The sequence below is a fragment of the Anolis carolinensis genome, chromosome 3 (assembly GCF_035594765.1).
Source record: "Anolis carolinensis isolate JA03-04 chromosome 3, rAnoCar3.1.pri, whole genome shotgun sequence".
Lineage (NCBI taxonomy): Eukaryota > Metazoa > Chordata > Lepidosauria > Squamata > Dactyloidae > Anolis > Anolis carolinensis.
The window spans coordinates 285387540-285414008 of NC_085843.1; the positions used below are offsets into that span (position 1 = coordinate 285387540).

At 42.8% G+C, this 26469-nt stretch overlaps 1 protein-coding gene across 1 annotated transcript in view; it reads left to right on the forward strand.

Annotated features, from left to right (window-relative positions):
* Positions 1–1540: 1540 nt before the first annotated feature.
* Positions 1541–26469, forward strand: part of tp63 (tumor protein p63) — a 237765-nt gene continuing 212836 nt past the window's right edge. The window contains exon 1 of the mRNA XM_062976930.1: positions 1541–1679. Within this exon, the coding sequence (XP_062833000.1) occupies positions 1618–1679 (62 nt within the window). The 5' untranslated portion in view covers positions 1541–1617. The remainder of the gene's footprint in view (positions 1680–26469) is intronic.

The window sequence follows — 26469 nt, forward strand, 5'->3', positions numbered from 1 at the left end:
GTTGCCATTACTGTAAGCCGCCCTGAGTCCCTTCGGGTGAGAAGGGCGGGATATAAATGCGAGAAATAAATAAATAAATAAATATTTCTCCCCCAGAGCCAGAGATGAGCACGGCCTCCAGAGCCAGAAATGAAAGGAGAAGCCTTTGCCTTTGCCTGTTTATTTGTGTCTCGTTGTATCTCATTGTAACAAGGCACTGAATGTTTGCTTGTGTCTGTTTATATGTGATAGTCGGCTCTGAGTTCCCAGTTCAAAGCAGATCATCTGGATTTTATATGGCAGTGTAGAACAGGCCCTAGTCCAACCTGGACCACATTATCACCATCATCATCATCATCATCATCAGCCGGGCTGTGGCGCAGCTGGTTAGTAGCGAGCTGCAATAAATCACTACTGACTGAGAGGTCATGAGTTCGAAGCCTGAGTCGGATTGAGTGCCTGACCATTAAATAGCCTAGCTCGTTGTTTACCTAAGCAACCTGAAAGACAGTTGCATCTGTCAAGTAGGAAATTTAGGTAGGCTAATTTAAGTAATTTACATCACTGTAAAAATGTCCAGCAGCATGTGTGCCGGGAGATGAGGAAGTACTCCATCAAGGACTCGGTGTCACAGTGGACGATGAAGCAGCAGCTCCCCTTGTGGCCGGAATCGAGCACGTGCGGAAGAATGAGGAAGTACTTCATCAAGGACTCGGTGTCACAGTGGATGATGAAGCAGCAGCTCCCCCTGTGGCCGGAATCGAGCATGTGTGGAAGAATAAGGAAGTACTTCATCAAGGACTCGGTGTCACAGTGGATGATGAAGCAGCAGCTCCCTCTGTGGCCGGAATCGAGCACATGCGGATGAATGAGGAAGTACTTCATCAAGGATTCGGTGTCACAGTGGATGATGAAGCAGCAGCTCCCCCTGTGGCCAGAATCGAGAACGTGCAGAAGAATGAGGAAGTACTTCATCAAGGACTCAGTGTTATGGTGGATGATGAAACAGCAGTTCCTCCTGTGGCCGGAATCGAGCACGTGCAGAAGAATGAGGAAGTACTCCATCAAGGACTCGGTGTCACAGTGGATGATGAAACAGCAGCTCCCCCTGTGGCTGGAATCAAGCACACCCTCATTAAGTCTCATTAATGTTAAATTGCCTCTGTGTCTCTGTCTGTGTGTGCCGTATGTCTAATGGCATTGAATGTTTGCCATGTATATGTACATTGTGATCTGCCCTGAGTCCCCTTCATCGCGGGAACAGCAGAATATAAATACTGTAAATAAATAAATCATCATCATCATCATCTGTATTGATTCCCTGCTTTTCCTCTTCCAAAGGACACTCATTCTCCAAACGCATCCAAGCAAAGCAGGGGACTGAACCTTAGCCCAAGATGCTCCATGGCCCAGAGAGAGTGACATGTGCCATGCCATTGGAGAGGAGAAGGGGGGTGTCTAGGGCCAACCCCATTGGCCAGACCCCTTGCAGGCCCCTCCCTTTGGCAAGTGTACAAGAGCTCTGGCTGGGGGGGGGGATCACATCTCCAAAGGACACTTGACCCTGGTGGCTTTGGCCGGCTGACCTCCTTATATCGGCGGAGAGGGGACGTGTCTCCATTTCCCTCCGGAGGGGCCATGAGTTTCGAACCGGCCCCGTACCCCACCTTGAAATGCTGCCCCGAAGCCTACCTCCAGCGGTGAGTCCTTCTGTGGCTTCTTCCCTTCCATTCCTCGCCGTGTGTCATTCTATCTCTCCCGCTATCAGATGGCCGCAGCTGTCCAGGGTTGGGTTGTCATGTCTGCATTTGCTTGTGTGTGTGTGTCGAAAGAAATACATATATTTTTATTTCTCTCGCTTCACGCTCTCCGGAGTCGAATATTATTTTTGGCTCCCCAATTAGTCATTGTTCCACTTGTGGCAGGCAGGCTGGCATCCGTCCACTTTTCTCCTCCTTGGCAGCCGCGTGGCTCTGTGTGTTCTGTAAATATCAGGGGAAGTCGCAGAAAACCGTGCCTTTGGGGCAGATGGTGACAGAAAACGAGAAAAGAGTTGGGCTCCTACCAGCAAAGAAAAACACCTTCCTGGGGAGAGCTTGTTTGGGAAGACTACAGGTCCCATAATCAAGACCATCCTAACCAGTGGAGTCTAGATTAAATCCCTGTTCCACATTTTGGCTCTCTTGGTAGTCCGAACCAGTTATGGAAGAGCCATTCACCCAATTCTGGAATCTCTTTTGGCCACTAATATACATTCCAAAGCTTAGAATATAGACTCACTAGCTGTGCCCGGCCACGCGTTGCTGTGGCTTATGGGAATCCTTTGTTGGACAGGTGGAATAGTAGTGAATAGCCTTGCAGCCTCAAAACCTGGTCATTTTCTTCCTATGGGAATCCTTGTTTGTTGAGCTGGAATGCAACGGAACATGGCTATGTGCCCAGGCTTTTGAAGATTAAATGATAAAGACGACCCGGACTGATTTACGGCTACAGCACGTGGATTTTGGAGGAATGGATTTTTATCATATTATTGTAATATTTTAATCATATTTTATATTTTTATATTGTTTTAATTGTTTTATTGGATTTTCATTGCTGTTTTAATTATGTATAGGCATCGAATTGTTGCCAATTTTGTATGCCGCCCTGAGTCCCTTCGGGTGAGAAGGGCGGGATATAAATGTTGGAAATAAAATAAAATAAATAAATAAATAGGCTTGCTGCTTGGGAGCCTGGGTACTTGTGTTCTAGGGGAATGTTTTTTTGGGCTGCTAGAATTGCAATGAATAGTCTTTCTGCTTCAAAGCCTGGCTGCTTGCTACCTAGGGGAATCTTTGGTTGGTCAGCTTCAATAGTACAGAGTAGTATCGCTGCTTCAAAGCCTGGCTGCCTTCTACCAAGGTTAATCCTTTGTTGGTCTGGTTGAATTGCACTGAACAGCCTTGCAGCTTCAATGCCTGGCTGTGTCATACCTAGGGGCAGAGCCGGTCCAACAATGAGGCAAATTAAGCGGTCGCTTGGGGCGCAAAACATATGGGGGCGCAGTCGAGACTGCTTTTTCAGTTGATTTGTTGTAAAACATGATGTTTTGGTGCTTAATTTTTAAAATCTTAATGTAATTTGATGTTTAATAGGCTTTTCCTTAATCCCTCCTTATTATCCAACATTTTCGCTTATCCAACGCTTTTATTTTTCAGTGATTGGTTTTTTTGAGGGGGGGCACAATTCTGTTCGCCTACACTTGAAAATTACCTAGGGCCGGCTCTGCCTAGGGGAATGCTTGTTTGGCGAGCTGGAGTAGCATCCTCAATCAAAGAGCTGCTTTGAAGCCTGGCTACTTCCTATGTAGGGGAATCCTTGTTTGGCCAGCTTGAATTGCACTGAATAGTCCTGCCGCTTAAAAGCCTGGCCACTTTCTATATATGGGCATGGTGTTATCTTTTTTTGATGGTCACTCCTTGGAAGGTTATTAGTTTTGTGGCCAAATTTGGTGTGATTTGACCTAGTGGTTTTGTTGTTAACTCAGTCCTAATTATGCACATTACATTTTTATATATATAGATTGCAATCCTAGAATCCAGTGGCCATTCTGACCCGTGGATTTGGGGAACTGGCATCCAGATATTAACATCCCTTTCCCAGCCTTGGATGTCTTGGTCATTTGAATCTGTTGCTAGCCACATGTAAAGGACTCATTAGCCCAAGTCTAAAATCTCTCTAGGCCACTGATATATATTCCAAAGCTTAAAATAAATCCATTGCAATCCCAGAATCCGTTGGTCATTCTAAGTAGTGGAAGTGGATCCAGGGAACTGGAGTCCAGATAAAGTCCGTTTCCCAGTCTTGGATGTCTTGGACCTCTGAATCGGTTGCTAACTACATGTAAAGGAGTCATTGGCCCAAATCTAGAATCTCTTTAGGCCACCAATATACATTCCAAAGTGTAGAATATAGACGCATTGCAATTACAGAATCCAGAGGCCATTCTGACTTGTGGATTTTGGGGAAACTGAGTCCAGATAACATCCTTTTCCCAGCCTTGGATGTCATGGGTCATCTGAATCAGTTGCTTGCCACATATGAAGGAGTCATTGGGTTGCTGTAAGTTTTTCAAGCTGTATGGCCATGTTCTAGTAGCATTCTCTCTTGACATTTCACCTGCATCTGTGGCTAATGGCATCCTCAGAGGTCTGTTACAAATGAGGCAAGTGGGGTGTAGATATACCTGTGGAATATCCAGGATGGGAAAAGAACCCTTGTCTGTGTAAATAATAATAATAATAATTTATTATTATTATTCTTTAGGTATATCCCACTTTTCTCCCTCACGAAACCCAAAGTAGCTTACAACATATTAAAATCATGTAAACAACAAATACATTGATAAAAGTATAACACATCATAAAATAAAGCAAGTGTGAATATTGTAATTAGCAAGCTTGAATACCATGAGTGGTCATGAATCTGCAAAGTCAATCAGAGGTAGAGGTAGCCTGGCTGTTGTTGCCCAAAGGCACCCTCTTTTTGGGATATTATTGTTTAGGCAATAATAGCCAGGCTACCTCTATGCTACCACTATACTTCTTTCAAACAGACAAGGGTTCTTTCTCCCACCCTGGACATTATTCCACAGGTACATATACACTCCACTTGCCTCACCTCCAACAGACCTCTGAGGATGCCATTAGCCACAGATGCAGGTGAAATGTCAGGAGGGAATGCTACTAGAACATGGTCATACAGCCTGATAAATTCAGCACAGCACAGCGATTAAAACCATGACATTTTTCAACAACATATGTAAAGGAATTGTTGGCCCAATTCTGGAATCTCTTCTGACCACCAAGAGACATTCCAAAGCTTAGAATAGACCCATTGCAACTTAAGCCCCATTGAATCTAATGGATTTATATCAAGTATGTCTAATGCTCCCCGCCCCCCATGTGAACCCATTCACTTGTGGGAGGGAAAGCAATTTCTTTCATGCAACTGAATGCTAAGCTTTCCTTGTAATGAACCACTTTAGACATCCCATAGAGAGTCCAGCTTGCAATGGCTTATTTCTAATAGGAAGACCAGGCTGGATCAGACCAAAATCCACATCTGGTTCACCATTTGGTTTTCGTATAGGAGTTAAAGGGCAAGTCAATGGGTTATCACTTATTTGTCTCCACTTCTGTAGACAGACCCTTTCAAAGCTCAAATTATCCACCTGTATTCGTGTCCATGACCCTCATACCTTTTGGCAAGAAGTTGTGTCGTTAAGATGCTGCACAAAGCAACCTGTAAGGGAGCATCTTCACTATAGAATTAATGCGGGATGGCACCACTTGAACTGCCCTGGATCAATACTCTGAAATTCTGGGAGTTGCAGTTTGGTGAGGAATCAGCACTCATTGGCGAAAGAGGCTAAATACCTGGTAAAACTACAACTCCCGTGCTCCCATAACATCAAGCCATAGCAAAGTGGCACAGCATTCATTTCACAGAGACTTTGCAGTGGAAAAGTTTTCATTTTTTAACTAATGTTGGGAGTGGGTCAGTTGGAAGACTTGGTTTGTGTGACTTTTCTTGAAGGGCTGATGGCAGCTATTTGGTGGCACGAGAAATCCTTTGCACATGCTCAGGAGCTGTGCTGCTTGCAAGCATCTCACTCACATTATCCAGCCTAGATTTCTGTCTTAAGCCCAGCTCTGTTAGTTTCATGTATTTTGTAATTATGTTTTCATTGTTTTGAGTGCTGGTTCGAACACCAAGTTCTGAGATTCACAGTTGTTTAGCATTCTTCGTTTTTGACCAAGAAAGACTTTTCCATAGATCCTAGATATGTGCAGCATGATGTGCATCATGCTATCTAGCAAATGTTTTGGACTACATGTCCCAGCAGCCTTAACTAGCGCATCCAATGGTGAAGACTGCTGGGAACTGCAGTTGAAGAACATCTGGAGGGCCACACGTGTCCAAAATTTACTCCATACTACAGCCTAGAAACTTGTTTTTGCCTGAAATCAAAAATGGACCAAAGTCAAGCTATTCAGATAACTTTGGACTCTAACTCCCAACAATTTTTTGAGAACATAGGCAGGAACAGGGATGCTAGGAGTTGCATTCCCTATGAAAGTAGACACTTTGAACTAACTGGTGAGTGTAACACATTTCCATTGATTGAATGGATTTATTTAGAGTGGGATCAAAACTTGAAACTCTTGAACCCCCCCCCCCCCCCCAAAAAAAGAGGCTTTGAATGCAGAAAAAGATTTTCTACACAGAAATCAGGCTTTTTGCAAAGAAAAATATGTTCCTGGGACATGCAAATAGTAAGGGAAACGGATGCAAAATGGTCAGTGTTTTATTATTTTTCCCCAGTGATGTTTCTCAACTGTTGTGGAAAGGAAACCCATTTTTCAATCAGAGAATTGAAATATTCATTCCATTCCTACAAACCACATTGGCCATTAGCCTTCCTGATTTTACGTATAGGTTTTCACCAGACATTAAGTCTATTCATGGGGGTTGGTGCTATGTCTAAGCTGAAGAGCCGGCATTGTCCATAGACACCTGCAAGGTCATGTGGCAGGCATGACTGCACGGAGTAATGTTACCTTCCTGCCAGAGCAGTACCTATCGATCTACTCACATTTGCCTGTTTTCAAGTATGGGCAAATGTGCGAAGCCTGGAGATGGAGAGGCTGTGTGTGTGTGTGTGTGTGTGTGTGTGTATGTATATATCTCAAGTTCATAATAAATCGTTTTGGGTGCTATTACTATTGGAATTGGGCTACATTTTGTCCATCTCCCATAGCTAAATCTTTTAAGTATCTTGAAAGAAGGCTAAATGGAGAATCCCTGCATAGGTCGAGGGCTGGGCTAGATGGCCTTTTGAGTTCCCTTCCAACTCTATGATTCCATTAGCTTATGCATTCCCTGCACCAGAAGTGAGTTAAACATGAAGACCCTTGGGCAGTATACAGGTTGAGCAGTAAAACCAAAATACTCCAATATCCAAAATTGTCCCTATGGGTATCTTCACTATGTATTTATATTTGAATGTGTTGTCAAAAGCTTTCATGGCTGGAATCACTGGGTTGCTTTGAATTTTTTGGGCTGTATAGCTATGTTCCAGCAGCATTCTCTCCTGACGTTTCACCTGCATCTGTGGCTGGAATCCTCAGAGGTTTGTTGGAAACTACAGGAAAGGAGATTCCACTTGAACATTAGGAAGAACTTCCTCACTGTGAGAAGGGCTGTTCAGCAGTGGAACTCTCTGCCCCGGACTGTGGTGGAGGCTCCTTCTTTGGAGGCTTTTAAGCAGAGGCTGGATGGCCATCTGTCAGGAGTGCTTTGAATGCGATTTCCTGCTTCTTGGCAGAATGGGGTTGGACTGGATGGCCCATGAGGTCTCTTCCAACTCTACTAGTCTATGATTCTATGATTCTATGATAAATGAGGCAAGTAGAGTGTATATATACCAGTGGAATGTCCAAGGTGGGAGAAAAACTGTTGTGTGTTTGAAGCAAAGTCAATTAGCTGCAAAGTCAATTAGTGAGGGTATTTGTTGGCTGTTGTTGCCTGGAGGCATCGTTTGTTTTTGAGGTGTTAACTGGGACATGGTGATTTGCTGTCTGGAATTCCCATTTCTGAGTGATGTTCCTTAACTATGACTTGTTTAAATTGTTTTTAAATTGTGTTGTCTGATGTCTAAATGGTTATTTTATGATTTTATGTGATTATATTGGGCTTGTTCCCTGTGTATAATAATAATAATAATAATAATAATAATAATAATAATAATAATAATAATAATGCCTCAAGTACCACCTCCCTGCAGTAAAGAACTGGTGGGATCACAAACCTGCAAAGATTGTGGAAAATGAACACGCAAAGATACTGTGGGACTTCCGAATCCAGACTGACAAAGTTCTGGAACACAACACACCAGACATCACAGTTGTGGAAAAGAACAAGGTTTGGATCATTGATGTTGCCATCCCAGGTGACAGTCGCATTGACGAAAAACAACAGGAAAAACTCAGCCGCTATCAGGACCTCAAGATTGAACTTCAAAGACTCTGGCAGAAACCAGTGCAGGTGGTCCCAGTGGTGATGGGCACACTGGGTGCCGTGCCAAAAGATCTCAGCCGGCATTTGGAAACAATAGACATTGACAAAATTACGATCTGCCAACTGCAAAAGGCCACCTTACTGGGATCTGCACGCATCATCCGAAAATACATTACACAGTCCTAGACACTTGGGAAGTGTTCGACTTGTGGTTTTGTGAAACGAAATCCAGCATACCTATCTTATTTGCTGTGTCATACAACGTCGTTGTGTCAACAATAATAATAATAATCTTCTACTACTACTACTACTACTAATAATAATAATAATAATAATAAGTATTATTATAATAATTAGCATTATTATTAATTACTGTCTTGATTCTGGTGTTTATTAAAATATTGGTAGCTAGATTTTGTTCATTTTCATGGTTTCCTCCTTTCAGTTGAAATTGTCCACATGCTTCTTGTGGATTTCAATGGCTTCTTTGTGTATCCTGACATGATGGTTCATCCCAAACAGAGGATGTCTCCTGGCAACAACAGCCAGGCTACCTCTATGCAGACACCCTCACTGATTGACTTTGCAGCTTCAAGGCTACTTAATGCTAATTGCCAATTGCAATATTTACACTTGCTTTTAACAGACAAGGTTCCTTTCCCCCACCCTGGACACTCCATAGATATGTGTATACTCCACTTGCCTCATTTCCAACAGACCTCTGAACAAACCTCTGAGGATGCCAGCCACAGATGCAGGTGAAACATCAAGAGAGAATGCTATGGGAACAGGGTCATACAGCCCCCCAAAAAACTCACAGCAACCTTATTTATGCTTTGTCACATGTTGAAGTGCTGCAGACCTGGAAACATATGTTTAAAAGAAAATGTAATGTTTGCAAGAGCATTTCAAATATTCCTTTAGCTTAATATAGGCTCATACAGTCTGGACAGACCGGGGATAGAGTTTCAGGGAAGGAGGGTGAGTTTGAGGAAATTGTCCTCCAAATAACAACTCTAGCATTGAAACCATAAGCATCTAGATCAGGCATGGGCAAACTTTGGCTCTCCTGGTGTTTTGGACTTCAACTCCCACAATTCCTAACAGCCTACCGGCTGTTAGGAATTGTGGGAGTTGAAGTCCAAAACACCAGGAGAGCCAAAGTTTGCCCATGGCTCTAGAGAGACAAGCATCCAAATGATACTGAGCTTGCATCTAAACTGTAAGGAGCCCCTGGTGGTGCAGTGGGTTAAACCCTTGTGCCGGCAGGACTGCTGACTTGAAGGTTGGGTTGCTGACCTGAAGGTTGTCAGTTTGAATCCAACCTGAGGAGAGCGCGGATGAGCTCCCTCTGTCAGCTCCAGAAGCCTCCCACAAGGATGGTAAAAACATCAAAACATCCAGGCTTCCCTGGGCAACATCCTTGCAGACAGCCAATTCTCACACTAGAAGCAACTTTCTCAAGTTGGTCCTGACACACAAAAAAAAATCTAAACTGTAGATTTAAATCAGTTTGACATCACTATGGAATGCTTCCAGCCTTCTCTACCACAGAATACTGACACCTCTTCAAACTACAACTCCCAGGGATATATAGCCATGGGAGTTGTAACGAAAGTGGTGTCAAACTGCATTCATTCTACAGTGTGGATGCACGTTGGGGGAATGCTAACACAGCAAATGCTAGTGTGCCAGATGTGAAGAAGTTTTTAAAGTACAGTAGAGTCTCACTTATCCAACATAAACGGGCCAGCAGAATGTTGGATAAGTGAATATGTTGGATAATAAGGAGGGATTAAGGAAAAGCCTATTAAACATCAAATTAGGTTATGATTTTACAAATTAAGCACCAAAACATCATGTTATGCAACAAATTTGACAGAAAAAGTACAGTAGAGTCGCACTTATCCAAGCCTCGCTTATCCAAGCTTCTGGATTATCCAAGCCATTTTTGTAGTCAATGTTTTCAATACATCATGATATTTTGGTGCTAAATTCGTAAATACAGTAATTACAACATAACATTACTGCGTATTGATCTACGTTTTCTGTCAAATTTGTTGTCTAACATGATGTTTTGGTGCTTAATTTGTAAAATCATAACCTAATTTGATGTTTAATAGGCTTTTCCTTAATCCCTCCTTATTATCCAAGATAGTCGCTTATCCAACGTTCTGCCAGCCCGTTTAGCTTGGATAAGTGAGACTCTACTGTAGTTCAATACACAGTAATGCTATGTAGTAATTACTGTACAGTAGAGTCTCACTTATCCAACACTCACTTATCCCACGTTCTGGATTATCCAACGCATTTTTGTAGTCAATGTTTTCAATGCATTGTGATATTTTGATGCTAAATTTGTAAATACAGTAATTACTACGTAGCATTAATGTGTAATCAACTACTTTTTCTGTCAAATTTGTAGTATAACATGATGTTTTGGTGCTTAATTTGTAAAATCATAACCTATTTTGATGTTTAATAGGCTTTTCCTTAATCCCTCCTTATTATCCAACATATTTGCTTATTCAACATTCTGCCGGCCCGTTTATGTTGGATAAGTGAGACTCTACTGTAATTACAACATAACATTACTGCGTATTGAACTGCTTTTTCTGTCAAATTTGTTGTATAACATGATGTTTTGGTGCTTAATTTGTAAACTCATAACCTAATTTGATGTTTAATAGGCTTTTCCTTAATCCCTCCTTATTATCCAAGATATTCACTTAGCCAACGTTCTGCTTGCCCGTTTAGCTTGGATTAGTGAGACTCTACTGTGGTTCAATACGAAGTAATGCTATGTAGTAATTACTGTATTTACGAATTTAGCACCAAAATATCACGATGTATTGAAAACATTGGCTACAAAAATGCGTTGGATAATCCAGAACGTTGGATAAGTGAGTGTTGGATAAGTGAGACTCTACTGTATAGTGTTAGAGTTGGAAGGGACCACAAGGGGCATCTAGTCCGACCCATAGCCTTGCAAGAATAGGCAATGAACAGCCTTCCCAAAAATATGTCTCTGTGGGTGTACACTGTAGGATTAATGCAGTTTGGCAACACTTTAACTGCTATGGCTCAGTGCTATGCAATCCTGGGAGTTGTAGTTTGCTGCCTTTGACAGAAAAAGCTAAAAACATAGTTAAACTACAACTCCTGTGGTTCTATAGCATGGAGCTATGACAGTTCAAGTGATAGGTAAGGTTTCCCCTGACGTTAAATCCAGACGTGTCTGACTCTTGGGTTGGTGCTCATCTCCAGCTGAAGAGCTGGCGTTGTCCTTAGACACGTCCAAGGTCATGTGGCCACTGGCATGACTGCATGGAGCGCCGTTACCTTCCCGCCGGAGCGGTTCCTATTGATCTACTCATATTGGCATGTTTTAGAACTGCTAGGTTGGCAGAAGCTGGGGCTAACAGCTGGAGCTCACTCTGCTCCCGGGATTTGAGCCTGTGGCCTTTCAATCTGCAAGTTCAACAGCTCAGTGCTTTAACACACTTCGCCACCGGGGCTCCTAGTTCAAGTGATACCATAGTGTTAATTCTACATTGTAGACGCATTCTTTGTCTCACTCTCTGCAATGCTCGAAATCCATCTTGGGAGGGGGCAGGATTCTTCTTGGGGGTGGCCAAGGCCTCCTTCTGCCCTATTCTTTGCCCGCCCCTTGGTTCAAGGCACTGCCAGGGCCATCCATGCCACGAAGGAATGCGGGGGAATCGGAGACGCTCTGTTTGGAAAGATCCCTTCCACATGATCCTTCCTTGCGACATGCCCCGGGCCCATTTGTCCTCTTTGCTGGGCTCCTCCTTGCCATAGAACAGAAAATAACAGAAGGGACGGGCCAAGATTGGACAAGGAAGGGGCCGCGTGAAATTGCAAGCGCTCTTTGTGGCTCAGCTGGGGAATGTGGACCCCGGCCAGGAAAGGCTTGGAGGGCATTAGAGAGGAGAATGGGGCCGGGGGGGGGGGGGGGGACAAGAAGGCTTGGCCTCGTGGAACCTTCCACCACAAATGCCGTGCCGGACCTCCGAGAAAAGTGTGCCACCAGCTTCAGATGCCAAGGAAACTCAGAGGGGCCAAAGGGTATTATAACCCCCAATACTAATGAATGTTGCCCCCCCCTAAATGGAATTTTCCTTCGGCCCCCAAATTGCTAGCATTGCAATAACTTCGCACTTCTCTCGGGTGCTTGGTAATACAGTTTAGGCACAGAGAGAAAAGGAACTGGCAAAGTTAGCTGTCAAGGGCCTCTACTTCAGGCATGGGCAAACTTGGGCCCTCCAAGTGTTTTGGACTTCAACTCCCACAATTCCTAACAGCCGGTAGGCTGTTAGGAATTGTGGGAGTTGAAGTCCAAAACACTTGGAGGGCCCAAGTTTGCCCATGCCTGCTCTATTTACTAGCAGAAAGGCAAGATGTAAGAATAAAGTATCCATTCCATCCTCAGTCCATTATCACCAGACACACCCCATTCCTTTCTGAATGTGCCCCTTATGTGGAGACCCATTGGTTTGGCCAACACCTTGAAGCACCCTATTGTTTATCAAGACTAACTCCATTGTCCAGACTGACGCTGAAAATAGGTTGCCACCAGCTTCAGATGCCAAGGAAACTCACGGGGGCGAAAGGGTATCATGACCTCCAATACTAATGAATGTTGCTCCCCTAAATGGAATTTTCCTTCAGCCCCCAAATTGCTAGCATTGCAATAACTTCGCACTTCTCTCGGGTGCTTGGTAATACAGTTTAGGCACAGAGAGAAAAGGAACTGGCAAAGTTAGCTGTCAAGGGCCTCTACTTCAGGCATGGGCAAACTTGGGCCCTCCAAGTGTTTTGGACTTCAACTCCCACAATTCCTAACAGCCGGTAGGCTGTTAGGAATTGTGGGAGTTGAAGTCCAAAACACTTGGAGGGCCCAAGTTTGTCCGTGCCTGCTCTATTTACTAGCAGAAAGGCAAGATGTAAGAATAAAGTATCCATTCCATCATCAGTCCATTATCACCACACACCCCATTCCTTTTTGAATGCAACCCTTATGTGGAGACCCATTGGTTTGGCCAACACCTTGAAGCACCCTATTGTTTATCAAGACTAACTCCATTGTCCAGACTGACGCTGAAAAAAGGTTGCCACCAGCTTCAGATCGGTTGTTAGGAATTGTGGGAGTTGACGTCCAAAACACCTGGAGGACCCAAGTTTGCCCATGCCTGCTCTACTTACTAGCAAAAAGGCAGGATGTAAAAATAAAGTATCCATTCCATTATCAGTCCATTATCACCAGACACACCCCATTCCTTTCTGAATGCGACCCTTATGTGGAGACCCATTGGTTTGGCCAACACCTTGAAGCACCCTATTGTTTATCAAGACTAACTCCATTGTCCAGACCGAAGCTGAAGATATGGGGACCCATCCCAGTTCATTATCACCAGACACACCCCATTCCTTTCTGAATGCGACCCTTATGTGGAGACCCATTGGTTTGGCCAACACCTTGAAGCACCCTATTGTTTATCAAGACTAACCCCATTGTCCAGACCGAAGCTGAAGATATGGGGATCCATCCCAGTTCATTATCACCAGACACACCACATTCCTTTTTGAATGCTTCCCTCTCCCAGGTGGATCAATAAATTGACAGACACTTCAAAATAATCCAAATGCTGTTTATTTGATTTTTCCCAGAGGAAATGATCACAATCCTCACATAATGATCTGGGAAGAATGGGAGAGGGACACACAATGAATTCGCATCAGAACCTTTGGGTTCCCTTGGTCTGTTTCATCTCATATGATCTGGGCTGCCTGGAAATGTCCTTTTTCACAGTTCTCTGTATCAGACCCTTATGTGAAGACCCATTGGTTTGGCCAACACCTTGAAGCACCCTATTGTTCATCAAGACTAACTCCATTGTCCAGACTGGCGCTGAAAAAAGTTTGCCACCAGCTTCAGATGCCAAGGAAACTCATGGGGGCAAAACGGTATCATGACCCCCAATACTAATGAATGTTGCCCCCCCTAAATGGAATTTTCCTTCGGCCCCCAAATTGCTAGCATTGCAATAACTTCACACTTCTCTCGGGCGTTGAGTAATACAGTTTAGGCACCAAGAGAAAAGGAGCTGGCAAAGTTAGCTGTCTCGAGTGCCTCTATTTCAGGCATGGGCAAACTTGGGCCCTCCTGGTGTTTTGGACTTCAACTCCCACAATTCCTAACAGCCGGTAGGCTGTTAGGAATTGTAGGAGTTGAAGTCCAAAACACCTGGAGGGCCCAAGTTTTCCCGTGCCTGCTTTACTTACTAGCAGAAAAACAGGATATAAAAATAAAGTAAATAAAATTAGTTATTATGGGAATGCAAACTCAGCAGTTCTAGGTGTGAGGACATTATAGTGTCCAAGGCTGCATCTACACTGTATAATTAATTCAGTTCAACACTTGTAGATTCCTTTGAAGAAATGTAGCACTGGGCCATTCCTCCAGCTGTGTATGTGTGTGCGATCACCTGTGATCAGTGCACAGGTGATCGCACACACACACACACACAAACACACACATCTGTGACCACTAATTTCAGTCAGGAGGAGGAGCTCTGCTTGGTGCAGTCCAAGCAAGGGCAAAAACATTGTGCAACGAGGTGGGAGATACTATTCAGTGCAATGATATCCAATCTGGAAGCTGAAAGGTGTCCAGAGAAGGGTGACCAAAATGGTCAAGTGTCCAGAAACCATGAATCCCCCTGAGGAGTGGCTTAGGGATGTGGGGATGCTTAGCTTGGAGAAGAGCAACAGAACATGGGAAGCCTCCTATGTTGTGGATGAAGCATCATATTATGCTTCTGACACAGTTGATCAACAGAGATCCACTGGAAGCTAGTGTGTATTGTGTGATGGGTGGTGTGGGGCTCTGTGGATCACCTGTGATGCTAGCATCTGCTACGCTTGCAAAGATAGGTGTGATGAAGTCCCCAGTCAGAGCTGTCCAGCCATCAAATATTCAAGCAGTGGAAATGCAGGATAGTGTCTATTGATTGACAGCCAAAGTGGCTAAAGGTACATATAATGAAGTCCCCAGCCAGAGCTGTTCAGCTGCGAAATACTCAAGTAGGAAATGGTCAAGCTGGAAAGTGTCTATGTAAGGACAGCCAAAGTGGCCAAAGGTACATAGAATCATAGAATCATAGAATAGTAGAGTTGGAAGAGACCTCAAGGGCCATCCAGTCCAACCCCATTTTGGAAAAATGTCATCCTGTGCTGCTTAAGTCTCTATGGTTAGATAGGAAGCCTAGAAAAAAGAGTTAGGGACACCTTCCCCAGTTCTATGCCTGCTTTGATTAGGCTTTACTATTGTTTCCTCCCTCATGTCCTGTTTAGGTCAACCCCACCCTTTGATGCTTTAGAAATGTGATCTCTCCTAGGGCTTTGATGTAACTTCCCCAATTTGGCTTTTGGAATGTTTATGGCCCTAGAGAAGAAGCGACCCACGAGGCTGCCATTCCTGCTTCCTGCTTTGTTCCAGAGAGATGATGCACTCTGTCCGCTCTACTAGTCAAGATGTAGCTATCTATACCTTTGTTATTTTGATCCGTCTATGTGTATTAGAACAGGATAGATTAGCTAGTTAGCTCAAGACCTTTTCTATTCATCAATGGATTTCTTTTTACCTCAATAAATGCTTTTAAACTTTAAAGCTAACTTTGCATTCCTTTGCCTTCCTGAATACACAGAGGCCTTCCAAAACTCACACCGCGTAAGTCTCACCACTGCATTTTTCTCTGCTATTTTAATGGGAATTTACCTCATAAAGGGGGTGATTAGAGCTTAGCGGCTCGTCAATTCCCAACACCCCATTCTGCCAAGAAGCAGGAAAGTCGCATTCAAAGCACCCCTGACAGATGGCCATACATGTCAGAGTGCATGGTTTGGATAAACACACATGCAGCAGAAGATTAACGAAGAATCACTGGCACAAATAACGAGGCTGAAGCCTGTTTGGCTATCTACAAAAGGTTTACTAACAAACGGAAAACTCTCAAGACGATATATACATACAGAGTGCAGAGAGGAAAAGAGCAGAGGGCAGAGAGATAACAGATAACACAGTAAGCTATTTATAACCACCTCTGCTGTCTGATGCAATACCCTTGGGTGAGAAGGGCGGGGTATAAATAATTGAAATAAATAATAATAATAAAATAATACACAGTTAACTCTTTACACACTCGCATAGTGGACAGCAGACAGTGCATGATGCAATCTCCAGCTCACATTGCATCACTATAACTCAATTACATTTAAACAACTCTATATACAGTCATTCCCACTTCAACTAAACAGACTCTGCTTTATGTGATGAAGTCCCCAGTCAGAGCTAATCAGCCATCAAATATTCAAGCAATGGAAATGCTGGAAAGTGTCTAGTGATTGACAGTTGGAAATTAGGGGTGGACTGTTGCATGCAAATCCTATTTTTTAAATAAAATTGTGGGAATTCATGCTTTTCCTGAATTCTAGAAAGGACAGGCTGGGAGTAAACACCCCTGGGAAAGAAAGCGAAACATCATGCTGGCAGTAATGCCTTCCCTCCAAGGAGAGCCTCCCCCTCTGAGCCTGAAAGCAACCACAGCGGAGTCCGCAAAGGAGCCGTAATTATGATCAAAGGCGGGTGCTGGGAGGTGTGTAATTAAGGCCCCCTCCGTCCCAGATGGAGGAGGGGGTGCTGTGTTTACACACCAGGCGCTCCCCTTTGGGAACTGACAGCCAGACTCGAGACATATGGGTTTGGGATTAGGAGCGGCTTTGTGAGAGTTGCACCTGTTCCCCGGGAAGGTGGGGTCTGCGGAGGTGTTGCAAAGCTCTCCGCAGACACAAACAAGGCAGAGCTGGGCCTTTATATTTAGCCTGTGTTGAGTTTTTCACCCATGCCGGCTCAGCATCTTCTCTCTCTCTCGGACAAGGATTATGTCATGTTCCCTCGAAATCCAATCCCTCACGTGCGGCCGATACGCATCATGCCAATGTCTGTGCATCATGCTCAGGAGGATAAAGAGAACTGAGATGGGTGGTCTGCAAAAGCATTGGAAGTCTTGAGGAAACGAGCCTTGCCATGTGGAAATTGGGTGTCAAGATCCTCCAGTGCAATGAACCTGTCTTTTGGACCCTTAAAACATGTTTTTGTTTTAGATTACAGTTCCCAAAATCCCCTAGCCAGTCCAAGGACAAGTAGGGCATGGGAAATCTCCTTTTTGGACTACAACTCCCACATTATAACTCTGTACGTATTGTGTGGTGGTGTGGTTTGGGAAGAGGTTCATTGGGATGCACCTTGAAAGACCCCAACTCCTGGGATGTCAAGACATGGATGCAATGTATGCGTATGCACAATGGCACTGCATGCCTGCCTCTACATATGAACTACAATATTGGAGCAATGGCAACATGATGTATAAATAATTGAAATAATAATAATAATAATAAATAAATGTACATATTGGACATAGCTACCATATTGCAACATGGTGTGAAATAGGAAGATGTCTATAGGTGACACTATGGGTTACAACACTAGTTTGGCACCAAATCTAGGTACACAGATGCATGGATGAAATGTACGTCCATGCACAATAGCCCTGCATGCATGCCTCTACATATGAACTACAATATTGCAACAATGGCAACATCATGTACATATTGGACATAGCTATCATAATGCAACATGGTCTGAAATAGGAGGAGGTCCATGGGGGTGACACCATAGGTTACTGCCCTGGTTGGCACTACAACTAGGTACACAGATGCATGGATTCAATGAATGTATGTCCATGCCCAATGATATTGTATGTAGGGATTAGCTACAATATTGCTATAATAGTCACATTTTGTACATCAGTTCTATCCAAGGGGAATACCCCTCCCAAATTACCTGCCTTGCCTTGCTAATATCAATGCCACGGACATTCCTGGTTCTTGCTTTTTGCTGAAAAGGTATGCTGAAAAGAGTTTATCTCAGAAAGAGATCCATCAAATCATTTCTTTCTGAGGCTGTAAAACTTGTGAGGATGAGGTCATGCAAATACCGATATGGGGCCCAAAACAGACATCCTTTTCTGATGCGTAATCCTTGCAAAATGCATACAAAGAAATTACTGCCATAACTAGGCAGCCTGCAATCCTCCATCTTTGGAATCATGAGCAATGTCGTCATGATCTAATCATTTCTTTAACAGTGTCTTGGTTCTGTTTTCCATCATTTCCATCTAGCAGGGCTTTAAATATTCTCCAGATAAAATGCATGGTTAAAAAATACTGCATCCACCCATATTATTATTATTATTATTATTATTATTATTATTATTATTATTATTATTATTATTATTATTATGACACAGCAAACAAGATAGATATGCTGGATTTCGTATCACAAAATCACAAGTTGAACACTTCCCAAGTGTCTAGGACTGTGTGATGTATTTTCGGATGATGTGTGCAGATCCCAGTAGGGTGGCCTTTTGCAGTTGGCAGATTGTGATTTTGTCAATGTCTATTGTTTCCAAATGCCGGCTGAGATCTTTTGGCACGGCACCCAGTGTGCCCATCACCACCGGGACCACCTGCACTGGTTTCTGCCAGAGTCAATCTTGAGGTCCTGATAGCGGCTGAGTTTTTCCTGTTGTTTTTCCTCAATGCGACTGTCACCTGGGATGGCGACATCAATGATCCAAACCTTTTTCTTTTCCACAATCATGAGGTCTGGTGTGTTGTGTTCCAGAACTTTGTCAGTCTGGATTCGGAAGTCCCACAGTATCTTTGCGTGTTCATTTTCCAATACTTTTGCAGGTTTGTGATCCCACCAGTTCTTTACTGCTGGGAGGCGGTACTTGAGGCATAAGTTCCAATGGATCATTTGGTTGTGCCTCTGTTTGTAGTCTGTCTGTGCGATTTTCTTACAGCAGCTGAGGATATGATCCATGGTTTCATCGGTTTCCTTGCACAGTCTGCATTTTGGGTCATCAGCTGATTTTTCGTTCTTGGCCTTGATTGCCTGAGTCCCCTTCGGGGTGAGAAGGGCGGGATATAAATGTAGTAAACAAATGTAGCAAATGACTAAATAAATAATTTTAGACTTAGGCTCGCCCAGAGTCTGAAATGACTTAAAGGCACACAACAACAACAATCCTAATTAACCTAACTATCTCATTGGCCAAAAGCAGGTCCACACTTCCTATTGAAATCCTGATAGGTTTATGTTGGTTAAAATTGTTTTGATTTTTAAATATTGTATTGTTCTTTCATTGTTATTGATGTTGTTTATTTATTTATATTTATTTATTTATTTACAGCATTTATATCCCGCCTTTCTCACCCCGAAGGGGACTCAGGGCGGATCACATTACACATATAGGCAAACATTCGATGCCTTTTAACATAGAACAAAGACAAACAAACATAGGCTCCCAGCGGGGCTCGAACTCATGACCTCCTGGTCAGAGTGATTCATTGCAGTTAATTGCACTGGCTTGCTCTCCCGCCTGCGCCACAGCCCGGGCCTGTTGTTGTTTTGCACTACAAATAAGATATGTGCAGTGTGCATAGGAATTTGTTCGTTTTTTTTTTTCAAATGATAATTCGGCCCCTCAACAGTCTGAAGGATTGTGGACCGGCCCTCTGCTTTAAAAGTTTGAGGACCCCTGATAAAGACCTTGTAAAGCTACAACTCCCAGGATGCCATAGCATTGAGCCATGGAAATTCAAACTATTCATGCTACATTGTAGAATCCCCCCGAAATCTCCTTGATGGCACACAATAACAATTATGCTTGTAGGGTTGCCAAGTGACACCGAGGAGAAGGCTCCGTACCTTTAATAGTTTGCAGAAGAGGGGATTTCAGCAGGTGTTGCTTGTTGCACAAGTTTCACTTATTGAAAGAGTTGTAGTTTGGTGAGGTGCCAGCACTTTTTGGACAGAGAAAGCTAAAGAGCATTTACAATTGCAACTCCTGGGATGCCATAGCATTGATCTGTGGCAATTAAAGTGGTATTGATGGATGAGTGTGGATGAACCCTAAGAGATGGCATTCTTTCTTTTTTTCTCCCCATAGTGTCTGGTAAGGTTTATATTTTCTGAAAGCGATTTTGCTAAAGAATAGACTCCTAAGCCCCCCGTCTGAGAAAGGCCCATTTCAAGTCTTTCAGAGGATTATGGTGGAGCTGCTTCTTCCAATCTTGCATTTACTGTTATTTTTCCTTCCTTTTAAAAATAATATCCAGAGAACAAGTAGCTCAACCTTCCTCTTTCATGTGGTCCTTTCCTTAAGAAATAACGTTCTCCTCCATTCATTCCTTGGGAGCACCAAACAGAAAGAGGATTAAAGAACCCCCTTGAATAATTCATTCACTTTCCATATATACTTTGCATGCCCTCTAATATTTCCCAGATGAAAAAGAGGATAGGTGTGGACAAGGAACATCAATGTGTAATCTACTTGAAGTTGGCACATAATAACATTTATAGTAGTAGGGTTGCCACGTGACATAAAGGAGAAGATGCTCAGACCTTTAATAATACAGTACAGTAGAGTCTCACTTATCCAACATAAATGGGCCGGCACAATATTGGATAAGCGGAAATGTTGGATAATAAGGAGGGATTAAGGAAAAGCCTATTAAACGTCAAATTACATTATGATTTTACAAATTAAGCACAAAAATATCATGTTTTACAAGAGAAAAAAAGCAGTTCAATACCCGATAAGGTTATGTAATAATTACTGTATTTACGAATTTAGCACCAAAACTTCGCAATATATTGAAAATTTGACTACAAAAACATTGACTACTAAAAGGCAAACTGCGTTGGATAATAGAGAACATTGAATAAGCAAAGGTTGGATAAGCGAGACTCTATATCTGTAGAAGAGGTGTCATTTGTCAGACCTTGCAAAACTGCAACTCCCAGGATTCCACATTCTACAACTCCCATGAGCTAAGGCAGAATAGGGTCAAACTACTTTAATTCTACAGTGTAGACGTGTCCATAGATATCTAATTTCTGTATAAAGAAGAGAATCCATACCTCTGAGGCAGTGGATATTGATCTATAGTATCAATGCAGATTTAATCCAAGTTTAGCTATGGAATCCTGGGAGTTGCAGTTTTGCAAGGTCTGACAAATGACACCTCTTCTACAGATATAGAGTCTCGCTTATCCAACCTTTGCTTATTCAATGTTCTCTATTATCCAACGCAGTTTGCCTTTTAGTAGTCAATGTTTTTGTAGTCAAATTTTCAATATATTGCGAAGTTTTGGTGCTAAATTCGTAAATACAGTAATTATTACATAACCTTATCGGGTATTGAACTGCTTTTTTTCTCTTGTAAAACATGATATTTTTGTGCTTAATTTGTAAAATCATAATGTAATTTGACGTTTAATAGGCTTTTCCTTAATCCCTCCTTATTATCCAACATTTCCGCTTATCCAATATTGTGCCGGCCCATTTATGTTGGATAAGTGAGACTCTACTGTACTGTATTATTAAAGGTCTGAGCATCTTCTCCTTTATGTCACGTGGCAACCCTACTACTATAAATGTTATTATGTGCCAACTTCAAGTAGATTACACATTGATGTTCCTTGTCCACACCTATCCTCTTTTTCATCTGGGAAATATTAGAGGGCATGCAAAGTATATATGGAAAGTGAATGAATTATTCAAGGGGGTTCTTTAATCCTCTTTCTGTTTGGTGCTCCCAAGGAATGAATGGAGGAGAACGTTATTTCTTAAGGAAAGGACCACATGAAAGAGGAAGGTTGAGCTACTTGTTCTCTGGATATTATTTTTAAAAGGAAGGAAAAATAACAGTAAATGCAAGATTGGAAGAAGCAGCTCCACCATAATCCTCTGAAAGACTTGAAATGGGCCTTTCTCAGACGGGGGGCTTAGGAGTCTATTCTTTAGCAAAATCGCTTTCAGAAAATATAAACCTTACCAGACACTATGGGGAGAAAAAAAGAAAGAATGCCATCTCTTAGGGTTCATCCACACTCATCCATCAATACCACTTTAATTGCCACAGATCAATGCTATGGCATCCCAGGAGTTGCAATTGTAAATGCTCTTTAGCTTTCTCTGTCCAAAAAGTGCTGGCACCTCACCAAACTACAACTCTTTCAATAAGTGAAACTTGTGCAACAAGCAACACCTGCTGAAATCCCCTCTTCTGCAAACTATTAAAGGTACGGAGCCTTCTCCTCGGTGTCACTTGGCAACCCTACAAGCATAATTGTTATTGTGTGCCATCAAGGAGATTTCGGGGGGATTCTACAATGTAGCATGAATAGTTTGAATTTCCATGGCTCAATGCTATGGCATCCTGGGAGTTGTAGCTTTACAAGGTCTTTATCAGGGGTCCTCAAACTTTTAAAGCAGAGGGCCGGTCCACAATCCTTCAGACTGTTGAGGGGCCGAATTATCATTTGAAAAAAAAAATGAACAAATTCCTATGCACACTGCACATATCTTATTTGTATTGCAAAACAACAACAGGCCCGGGCTGTGGCGCAGGCGGGAGAGCAAGCCAGTGCAATTAACTGCAATGAATCACTCTGACCAGGAGGTCATGAGTTCGAGCCCCGCTGGGAGCCTATGTTAGTTTGTCTTTGTTCTATGTTAAAAGGCATTGAATGTTTGCCTATATGTGTAATGTGATCCGCCCTGAGTCCCCTTCGGGGTGAGAAAGGCGGGATATAAATGATGTAAATAAATAAATAAATATAAATAAATAAACAACATCAATAACAATGAAAGAACAATACAATATTTAAAAATCAAAACAATTTTAACCAACATAAACCTATCAGGATTTCAATAGGAAGTGTGGACCTGCTTTTGGCCAATGAGATAGTTAGGTTAATTAGGATTGTTGTTGTTGTGTGCCTTTAAGTCATTTCAGACTCTGGGCGAGCCTAAGTCTAAAATTATTTATTTAGTCATTTGCTACATTTGTTTACTACATTTATATCCCGCCCTTCTCACCCCAGAGGGGACTCAGAGCAGCTGTATGTACATACAATATATTATATTATTAGCATAGCACAATATTAGCATTATATATTACTATATTGAACTATACCACTATACTGTAATATATGTAATATATAACAGACTAGCTGTGCCCGGCCACGCGTTGCTGTGGCAAAGTGGTGGTGGTATTGGTTAAAAATTGTTGTGTAATTTTTATTTTACATTATTTGCAATTTTTTATTAATTTTATTGTAAGTTATATTTTTATTTATTATATTTTATTATTTTCTTGTATTATTTTTAGTTATTTTCTGTTATTATAGTATTTTATTGTATTAATTTTTAGTGTTTTTTATTATTTTTTATTGGGTTGCTAGGAGACCAAGTTGGAGGAGCTTAGCCTTCTAACTGGCAGCAATTGGATAAAAGCAATTATTCCTCTCTCTCTAATTAGGACTTTATTTTTCTTTTCTTTTTGTTGTATCAACCTAGAGGCGTGGATGATGGGTTGTGTTGTCAAATTTCGAGGTTGGAGGGCCTGTAGTTTTGTTGTTTTGTGGGTCGCCGTGATGCCATCACTCTTTTATATATATAGATAATTAATATTATTATATGGTATTATTATTAGTATTTTATTGTATAAAATATACAATATTTTGGTTCTCGCAGAAGCAGAGGAAGCAGGAGGACATTTTTGCTCCCTGGCTTCAGGTAGGATTTGGCTAAGATTTGGCTAAGATTTTAAACTGAGTTTGGGCTTGGCTCCTGTGGTCAAAGTCTAACTGTTGTGTGACTGTTGTGTTGAAAGAGAGCCAGGTACTTAAGTTGATTGACAGCAGGCATTGTCCCCTGTTAATTGAGTTTCTGGGAAAGCTTTATTTGCCAGTGTGAGTTTCTGCCAGAGCCTGATCCCAGAAGGGCAGTTGGTTCTCGCAGAAGCAGAGGAAGCAGGAGGACATTTTTGCTCCCTGGCTTCAGGTAGGATTTGGCTAAGATTTGGCTAAGATTTTAAACTGAGTTTGGGCTTGGCTCCTGTGGTCAAAGTCTAACTGTTGTGTGACTGTTGTGTTGAAAGAGAGCCAGGTACTTAAGTTGATTGACAGCAGGCATTGTCCCCTGTTAATTGAGTTTCTGGAAAAGCTTTATTTGCCAGTGTCGCGCACGCCTGACGGTGCGCGCGAAAAGGCACCTTTACTAACTATCCTTTGCAGTACATACAGGAAACAAAGCAACATAAACAAATACACAAAGACGTGGTTTGTTGCAGTCTGCACATAAAGTTCGTGCATATTACTTAACTGTACAAAGATCCCACTTGGCCACCACGCTCACCAAGAGATGCAACAAAAGCAAAACATTCCCATCACATGCACCAGCTGTGGCATGTTCCGCTTTTTCACACAAAAACTAGACAACTACATCTGCTCCAAATGCAAACAGATGACTCTGATGGAGCAGAGGATCCAACAGCTCGAGCACCGTATTAAGACCCTTAAGGACATTCAGGCACTCGAGCTCTTCTTGGACACTGCACAACACGCTGCTGTAGATCAGCAGCCTGCATCACACCAACACCACCAAGACCATGATCAGGAACCTTATGGGGAGATCAACTCAAAGGTAGACAACCCTCAGGCTTGGAAGGAGGTCACCCATAGAAGGAGACGCAGGACCAGGCAGCCTCCACAGAACTCCTCTGCTCAGCTGCATTTACACAACAGATTTGAAATTCTTACATCATTAACATACAATCAGGAAACACATCTTGTGGAGGACCACAGTTTCTTAGATACCACTCAGTGGACCATCCTGGATCAATGCGCAGGGGATAGCCCTGACAGGGACAGTGCATCACCACAGTCACACTTATGTAATCATGCAAATGCTCCATCCCCAATCATAGACCAGGAGCAACAGGAACATCCTTGGGAGAGTAATGGGCTCTCGGATGTATCTCAATGGATTGTCATTGATGAATGCACTGGGGATGTTGAGGAGGAGGACAACACTTTACACCTACATGATTCACTTCAACAGGAACACTCTTCAGGGGACATACACACTGTCTTGCACAAAAGGGACCCTGTCAATCCTCAAAGGAAACAGGTCTTGGTAGTAGGTGACTCCCTCCTTAGAGGAACGGAAGCCATCATTTCCAGACCGGATGGGATGGCTCGAGAAACATGCTGCCTCCCGGGGGCAAAAATACACCATATCACTCAGAGGCTCAGCAGGCTCCTAAAGCCCCATCACCCTCCCCACCTTATGTTGATTCATGTAGGTACCAATGACACCGCTAGGCATACTTTTCAAAAGATCACAAATGATTTTCGAGCTCTGGGAACAAAGCTAAAACTGTATAATGTACATGTGATCTTTTCATCCCTCCTCCCCGTTGTAGGACATGGCTCTACAAGGGCCGGAAAAATAGTACAGGTCAATAACTGGCTCAGAAAATGGTGTCAAGAGGAGCATTTTGGCTTCCTTGACCATGGTCTACTCTTCCAAGAGGATGGACTACTGGCAAGCGATGGGGTGCATCTCACACAAGTAGGAAAACATCTTTTTGCACACAGACTCACAAACCTCATCAGGCGCACTTTAAACTAAATCCACTGGGGGAGGGGAACAACAGCCTGGCGAACACTATATTACCCACGACCACAGGGAACCGCCGTAAGGCTAAACGGAGGGCTGCACAAACACAGCAAGGACCAAGTACAGAGAGCACAATAATCCCAAATAAACAGTTCGAGGGGAGGTCACAGGGGCTTACATGTCTTTACACTAATGCTCAGAGCATGGGAAATAAGCAAGACGAACTCCAACTCCTAGCACAGCACCACACATACGATGTCATAGGCATCACTGAAACCTGGTGGGATGACTCCCATCACTGGAATTTAACCATTGAGGGCTATAACCTCTTTCACAGAAATAGAACAAAGGGGAGAGGAGGGGGAGTAGCTTTATATGTCAAAAACAGTTACGTTGCAGAAGAAATGCAAGACTGTAATCCGGGAAACCAGCTTGAAAGCATCTGGATAAGAATCAAGGGAACCGGGACTCAAAAAGATCTTGTCGTGGGTGTCTACTACAGACCTCCGAGTCAGGATGAAGGACTTGATGAAGCCTTCTGTCAACAGCTGACCAAACAGGCACAAAGAAGAGATATAGTAGTCATGGGCGATTTCAATTATCCCGATATCTGCTGGAAAACAAACTCAGCCAAGAGTACAAAGTCCAACAAATTCCTCACTTGCCTTGCAGATAATTTTATGGTCCAGAAGGTAGAAGAGGCAACAAGGGGATCAGCAACTCTTGATCTAATCTTAACAAATGTGGAAGACCTGATCAATACAGTTGAAGTGGTTGGATCCTTAGGGGCAAGTGACCATGTGTT